This window comes from Magnolia sinica, chromosome 3 (assembly GCF_029962835.1).
Source record: "Magnolia sinica isolate HGM2019 chromosome 3, MsV1, whole genome shotgun sequence".
NCBI classification, from domain to species: Eukaryota; Viridiplantae; Streptophyta; class Magnoliopsida; order Magnoliales; family Magnoliaceae; genus Magnolia; species Magnolia sinica.
The window spans coordinates 4,684,002-4,692,443 of NC_080575.1; the positions used below are offsets into that span (position 1 = coordinate 4,684,002).

At 40.0% G+C, this 8,442-nt stretch overlaps 1 protein-coding gene across 1 annotated transcript; it reads right to left on the minus strand.

Moving 5' to 3' along the window:
- Positions 1-2,965: 2,965 nt before the first annotated feature.
- On the minus strand, positions 2,966-6,595 carry LOC131241400 (uncharacterized). The gene is made up of 2 exons (XM_058240210.1): positions 4,913-6,595; positions 2,966-3,386 (listed from the first exon to the last, which is right to left on the minus strand). Exon 1 carries the CDS (start codon positions 6,581-6,583, stop codon positions 4,952-4,954), a length of 1,632 nt encoding a protein of 543 aa, XP_058096193.1. The 5' UTR covers positions 6,584-6,595; the 3' UTR covers positions 2,966-3,386; positions 4,913-4,951.
- Between the last annotated feature and the right edge of the window lie 1,847 nt (positions 6,596-8,442).

Here is an 8,442-nt window from a genome sequence, read left to right on the forward strand (position 1 = left end):
AGATGGTCTCAAATATCAATCTGCCACGTGTAATGTAGCGAGATGGGTTTACCATACTCCATTATTCCGGCTCTCTTGTTGGGTTGATTGAACGTGGATGGGATGGGTTACTCCCCCGGCCGTCCTGATCTCTGTGGGTTTCATCCAAACCATACATCCATTTTTCCATATCATTTTAGGAAATAATCCTAAAAATGAATCAGATCCAAGATTCAATTGGACCACAATTTATGTATTAAATGACCACCGTTGAAAGCTTCTTGCGGGCCACAGAAGTTTTGTACCTAAATGATATTTGTTTTTTTCCTCTCATCCAGGTTTATGTGACCTTACTAACATGTTGGATGGCAAATAAACATCCCGTTGGACCCTAGAAAGGTTTCAACAGTAGACCTCATTATCACCACTGCTTCCTGTGGTGTGGTCCACTTGAGATTCATATATATCTCATTTTTTGTACAATAATCTAAAATGATATGTAAAAGTGAATAGACTGTGTAGATAAAACCTATATATCACGGTGGCCACTCAGAGTACCTACCAGTGCCGAGGTCGGGACGGCAGGGAAGTACCCAATCCGCGTCAATCGGAATTTGACATGATGCATTGTCCCATTCTCGCAGTATCATAAGCGGGCGGATTTCCACCATAGATTACATAGATGATGATATGAACCGTTCATTTTCTAAATTCTATCTTCCACGAGCCTTCGTAAAAGACATTTGTTGAATGGATGATTCTCTACGAAGATGAATATGTAACATTGAAAAGTATTTTTTTTTAATGGTTCATATTCAAATTCAACATCAAAGGTCAGGATCGTCAATGAAACATGATTATAGAATTACAGCTTCTATATAGTACTGATGAGAAAATGAACGGTTGCAACCTGAGAGTGGAAATCCTCGTCAGTACGAGACTCTGATCCGACGGCACCATATCTTATCAAAACCCGCACCCAAGCCCGAGTTTGATGGGAGAACGGATTGACTGGTGTACCACACACCGCTACATAGCTGGTATATTAACGTAAGCAAGTTCTGTGGGTCCCATCATGAGGTATTTGATATATCCAAACCATCCATCCATTTGGCGAGCTCGTATTAAGCATTCCGCAGAAAAATAAGATATATCTAAAGATCAAGTGAACCACACTGCAAAAAGCAGTGGAGGATTTAACGGCTACCATTGAAACCGTTTTTGAGATCACATAAGTTTCGGATCAATATGAAATTTGTTTTTCCTCTTCATCCATGTATTTTTTACGTTATTAACAGATTTGATGGAAAATAAACATTACAGTGGGCCCTACCAAATTTTTAACAGCTGCTATTTTTGGTGTGGTCCTTTTGAGATTTGAATATGATTCAATTTTTTTTTCCTAATGCTCTAAGATGATCTTGAAAAATGGATTAACGGTTTGAATATAACAAATACATCATTACGTGCCCATGTAACTTTGATCTACTTGTCACCGTTCGTACAACTTGGAGCTTGAGGATCTTCGGCGCTCGTCTTCGCACGACACGTATCTACACTAGTTATATTGCTGGTGTGTGGTACACCAGCCAATCCGCTTCCAAGTTTGACAGGAGAGCGGATTTGCATGTGTGGGGCCCACATAGATGGGCATGAGAAATCCGTCTATCTGTTTTTTAAGATCACAGTAGGATATGAATGTAATAAAAAAACAGGCATATATAAAACTTATAAGTAATAGGATATATAAACGTACGGGCGTGAGGATCAGTATTTTAAGTGCTGCGGATGTATCTCTCACTCTATGAAACTCATTAGTAACAGGATATTTCTTATATATTTGATTCAGCTAACATTTTTTATTTTTATTTTTATAAATCATGTTAAATTAGTATCAAATTTTTATAAATTTATAGCTTTTCATGATTTACCTGAAAAATTATAGACTATGTCTTTCGATTTTAAGATTTGGAAGGGATTAGCTTAATTGTGAAAATTTTAAAAAAATAAAATATTTTAATTAGTAATTTTTATGTTTAAACATTAAATCAAATATGTACCTTACTTGGCACTATAATTTTTGTTTTGCTTTTAAATATATTGTTTGTGTTTTTACATGTCTTTTTATATTTATAAATTATACGAATAGACTTTAAATATACTTGTATTAATTCGGTTATAAAATGTATAAATTAAAATAGGTGTATTTGTTTTTTTTTTTTTTTTTAATGTTTTGATTCATGATTGTGTGCATTGATATATATTTTTTTAAACAATTGTTTAAGTTTTATTAAAAAATTCAACCAATTTCCTAACATTTTTTGTTCCTACCATTAACTTAAGTGGTAATAACCATACGAACTATTGGGATGACATATAAACATCATTTTCAAAGGTTTCACCCGTGGATGTTTCCATTCTTACTGTGTTATTTTTGGTGGCCCACCTGAGTTTTGGATCTTCGTCATTTTTATCATGATATCCTATTATGGTCTTTAAAATGGATGGACCGAGTGGATTTATCACGGACATCTCTGTGGGTCCCACACATCCCCGGCACAGGTATATCTCTATGGCCGGGCCACAACCAGAACTTGCAGGCATTTACACGCCCACACGCGGGTGCAATGCAGCTCATGCACACGCCCTTACGCGGTATATGGTTGTAATATATCCAGACCCTCCATCAAGTGGGCTTTACCATGTGGATGTTTTTTCATGAAAAAATATCTGGTACGTTGGCAGATAAGCCACGATGGGAACCGCATATATATATATATATATATATATATATATATATATATATATATATATATATATATATATATATATTTTTTTATATAAAATATGGCCCACTTGGAGAGTAGCAAAAGCTTATTCATGGATAATAGCATCTAAATGGTGGTAGTGCTCTAATGAATGGATTGGATCTCAGAAAAATAAAAAAAATAAAAAAAATTGTACTTCGTTGGCAGATGTGCGTCGTTTACATTACATTCCTTTTACACGCGTGAGGAAATCTATTCATGGTCAAAAGATTTCATTGCATTCAAGGAGGAAAAAATCCATTAAACAACACAACATAGATTTCTTTACTTTGTATCTGTTTGGTTTTCATTGTAAGTTTCCTTCAATGGTGTAGAAGTTGTCGGCACCAGCAGTTCTGTATTGGGTGATGTAGAAATCATGGGTCCCCATGGTTCTGTATTAGATGGTTTAGACGTTGTGGCTCCCGGATGTTCTGTATTGGATGGTGTAGAAATCACGGCTCCCGGTGTTTCTGTATTTAATGGTGTAGAATTCATCGCCTCCAGCAGTTCTGTATTGGATGGTAGAGGCAGCAGCAATGAAACGACTGGAGCCGACAATCTTGCAGGAGCAGTGCGAATCCATGGAACTTCATCTAACTAATAAAATACAATAAAATCCAATTAAAAAACTACTGAGTTGATTATGTGGAAAAAGAAAAAGATCCAATAAATATGTTCTACTAAACAGAACTGAGGTTTGCTAATCTTTATACAAGAGCGAATAGGTTGTATGTGTGAATAGAGCACAATTGCGTGAGATCCATGCCATTCATCATGTTGGCCCTACCATAGATCATACTATATCCAACAGTCTGGCCAATAGGCAGTGATGGATTGTTTAAGGAGTGATTTATTTCAATTATCCATACCTTTCCCTGACTGTAATTATCAGCATTTTCATTTCGCAAACAATTCCACACTGTTGGGGCTATCTTATAATGATCCAGAATGTCTAGTTAGTGGGCCATAAAGCACATGGGAGTGGACTGAAAATATCCACCAAAATCCTAGCTATCTGATTAGTGGATGGATCTCTTAACATTGAAAATGAACTGTTGGCTATATCTAATTTTCAAATGACTGTTTGAAGGTTAATCCTAGGATGGCTAGGGTTGTCTGCTTTAAGAGTAGTGGTTCTTGTGCTAGACGAAAAGACTGGACTGCTGAAATGTGAGGCCCACCAGAACAAAGTGTTAGTCTGAAGAAATGTTTTCTCCTTTAAGAGAGGTGTTTGTTCGACCAGATGGGAGGACTAGACCACTGAAATCTGAGGTCCGCCAAAACAAAGTGTTAGTTAGTATGAGAAGATGCCTATTCATTATTGACTCAATTCATAGACAGATCTTGATTTAAGAGCTATTGGATGCAAATAACATCAAAATGAAATAATAGAACCAATCCTTCAAAAACTCAATTCAAAGAGAGAGAGAGAGAGAGAGAGAGAGAGAGAGAGAGAGAGATTTCCAATCCTTTGTTGAATTTGGTTCTTTGTAAAATTCGACTCAAGAAAATCAGTTCCAGTTGACATTACCACGCAAGCTCTAAATATCACAGAATTTTTGGAGAATTCTTTCTCTCAGTCCAATTTAAAAATAGGCTCAAGAAACAGCAAATCATCAAACCTTTAATTCAACAAAAGAAAGAAAAGGTTCCCGCGCATCTGCCGAACTCACAAATCAGCAAACCTGAATTCAACAGAAGAAAGAAGAAGTTCCTAAACATGAACTCAAGCATTTGTAGAATCGAATTCAATGAAGATCCCATCCAATCATCGACACGAAATCTCAAATCAAAACAGACTCGAGGAACGGGGTATCAGAAAAACTCAATCATTTCGAGAATTCAATTCAAGAATCAGATTCAAATTTGAGAAGTCCAAGATATCACTATCTTTATTTAATAATTCCTAAATAGAGCTTGAAGAAACTCGAAAAACGGGGTATCAGCAAAACCCAATCATTTCAAGAATTCAATCAAGAATCAGATTCAATTTTGGGAAGTCCAAGATATCACAATCTTTGTTCAATAATTCCTAAATAGAGCTTCAAGAACAAGCTAAAGAAACATCAAATCCCAATATAATCATAAAATTCAATGAAATTGCAGAGATGTTTTGGAATTACCGAAGGCAACCAACTTCTATTCAGCATCCCAGATGGGCTTTACAGAAAATGTGTACTGCCACAATAGAACATGTCGCTGCCGATGCTGTTGGTGCATTCTTGGTCAGAATGTTGCAGTGTCATGGTCTGCATGGGCTGTGGAATAGTGGGCTCTGTTGGCGTATCTCTACCATCATAAAGGGATGCATTGTCACCTTGCCCACCTCCACCTTCACTGTTAGAAAGGTGCGGCATCATGGTCTGCGAGAGGTGCGGAATGTTGGGCCCCATTGAAACATCTCCAGCACTAAGAAGGAATGTGTCTTCTCCATTGCTGCTCCCACCTTCGTTGTCGGAATGGAGGAGCATCGTGGTCTGAAAGACACGAGTTGTGGACCCTGTCGAAACATCTCCAATACTAAGAAGGAATGCATCATCTCCATTAATGTTGGCCCCTCCTTCATTTCTGGAAGGGTGTGGCACCAGGTTCTGTGAAAGGCGGCGAGTGGTGAGCCCTTTCGGAACATCTCCAGTGCTGAGAAGGATTGTGCCATCTCCATTGCTGCCCCCACCTTCATTGCTGGAAGGGTGTGGCATCGTGGTATGTGAGAGGTGCGTTGGAATATCTCTGGCGGTGAGAAGGAATGCGTCATCTCCATTGCTGCCCCCACCATTCTCAGAAGGGTGTGGCATCATGTTCTGCGAGTGGTGCGGAGAATTCGTCTCCGGTAGAACATCTCCACCTCTGGATGCATTATCACCATCTATGCCCTCACCTCTGTTATCGCAATGGCTTAGTGTAGTGGTCCGCTGAGTGGTGGGCCTTATCGGAATAACCCCACTTCTGAGATGGAGAAAATCACCGTCTCCAATGCCTGGGTCTTCTTCTTCAAGCGGCAGCATGATCTTCCGGAGACGCTGGTGGGCAGCCCTTTTCTGAGAGCTCCAGGGAATCTTGATACTCTTGTTCTTAAGAATCCTCATCGCCCGTTCAAGAATCGTGGATGATGGGCCGGGAATGCTTGAATTGGGTTCTTTCGACTGCACTTCAGCAAGACAAATGGAGGTGGGCGACGGGATGATTCTTGTGACACCATTCTCTCTCACCAATCCATACTGTTTTCTGGCCAGTTTCATGGATGTCGATTGTAATGAGACGGTGCCGCTAGGATCCCCAATCGCCAATGATACAGATGGTTGGTGAGATGTGCTAGAGCTGTCGGAACTGTCCGTCATCATCAGCAGGGTTTGTTGTGGAGCCATTGGTGTGGGTTGCGCCAATCCATTTTGTTTTCCTGCCGCTTCCATGGATATATATTGTGATGAGGCGGTGCAGCTCGGACTGCCAGTCGTAGATGGTGCAGATGGTTGGTGAGATATGCCGGAGCTGCTGGAACTGTCGGTCATCGTCGGCAGGGTCTGTTTTGGAGCCACTGGTTCTGGTTGCACCAATCCATATTGTTTTCTGGCTGGTTTCGTGGATATTGATTGTGATGAGGCAGTGCTACTTGGACCGCCAGTCGCCAACGGTGCAGATGGTTGGTGAGATGTGGTAGTGATGCTGGAACCATCGATCGTGATCGGCAGGCTCTGTTGTGGAGCCACTGGTGCAGGTTGCGACTGCTGAAAGTGTCCCATGGCCCCCACCTCGCCATTCTGTGATAGTAGGCTCCGGGGATTTGGTGGCCACATGATAGCAGAATTCCGAAACCAATACATGGATTCGGGGAGAGAGAGAGAGAGAGAGAGCTGGTTTTAGTTGCTCTGCCTTCTAAGAGAGGACGAGGATTAGATGAGGCAGGGTAACAGCTAAGTGGATGAGGCCATGACGAAGGGGCCCACCTCAATCTATGTGTTATATATCCACGCCGTCCATTCATTTTTAGAGATCATTTTAGGATATGGTCCAAAAAATGAGGTAGATCCAAATCTTAGACGGACCACACATTAGGATTTGAATTTCCACCATTAAAAACTTCTTGGTCCTACAAAAGTTTTAGATCAAGCTTCTAATTGTGTTTACCCTTCATCCAGATCTATGTGACCTTATCAGGTTGGATAGGCGTTCAATCACCACTGTGTTCCTGTGGTGTGGTCCACCTGAAATTTGGATCTGCTCAATTTTGAAATCATGACATAAAATGATCTGGAAAACAGATGGACGGCGTGGATATACAAAAAATAATTAGACGTCAACCCACGGGCAGGGCCTCAACCCACTAAGCTGTTACCTTGTCTCAGCTAATCCGCGCTACTCGAGGAAATGCTTTAAAAGTCCGGTGCCTTGAAAAATGGCGGCAATATTATTGTAAGTAGGTTATACATGCCTCAACTCGATCCCAGCTTGGCTCGGTCTTTGAACCTGACTTCACCTATTCAGCATTTGCACAAACACTTAGACTGTACCTTCAAAATTCCAATATTTGTAAAAACAGTAGTAAATGTTTTACAATTATTTTAACAAACAGCTTTTAAGTAATATAAAAATTAAGAACAAAAAAGTATTTATTTCATATACATACTTTCTTTGCCACCAGCCATACTCTCCATCCAGTCATTTCATCAAACACTTAGTGAGCAACGTTAATATCAAAGTAACTGAGTCACCCAGTTCGATCCGAGTTGAGTCGGGCTGGGACAAGCTCGAACTCATTTTCGAGAATCAGCTCGACTCAGCTTCAAACCGTCAAATCGTGCTTTCTCGAGTCGAGCTAGCTCGGTTCGTATCCAACCCCGTTCCTAACGAGTAATGGGCTCATACGGTAGAACCGCAAGTAATTGGATATGGTAGATCCATATCTATACCGTACACGTGGAATTGTAATGTGATAATCAGGACTGTACAGCTGGCGTTCCTCAACATAAGTGTTGTATTTTTCAAAAATCACACTAATTAGACATCCATAGAAATCACTTTCTATGATTTAATTTTGACCATTAACAATCTTTCTTCTCTACGGTAGATTTCCAGGCCTTTCATTAGATGTTTTGATCAGTCGGCATATGTGTCTCTTGAATAATTTTCCATCCATTGTAAGTCCCAGTAGATAGATGGTCCCAAATTTCAATCTGCCACGTGTACCGTAGCGTGTTGGTTTTACCATACTCCGTTCTTCCGGCTCTTTTGTTGTATTGAATCAAACGCGGATGAATGGGGTAATACCCCGGCCGTCCTGAGCTCGGTGGGTTTCATCCAAACCATAAGTCCATTTTTCCAATATCATTTTAGGAGATAATCGTAAAAATGAAGCAGATCTAAGATTCAAGTGGACCACACATTAAGTATTAAATTATCACCGTTGAAATCTTCTTATGGGCCACAGAAGTTTTGTACTTATCTGATATTTGTGTCTTCCCCTCATCAGGTTTATGTGACTTTATGAACATGTTGGATGGAAAATAAACATCCCAGTGGGCCCTAGGAAGGTTTCAACGATAGACCTCATTATCACCACTGCTTCCGGTGGTGTGGTCCACTTGAGATATATATCTATCTCAGTTTCTGTACCATAATCTAAAATGACATGTAAAAGTGAATAGACGGTGTAGAT

Coding starts and splice junctions, on each gene's coding strand:
- LOC131241400 (XM_058240210.1), bottom strand. CDS start 6,583: ATGTGGCCACCAAATCCCCGGAGCCTACTATCACAGAATGGCGAGGTG.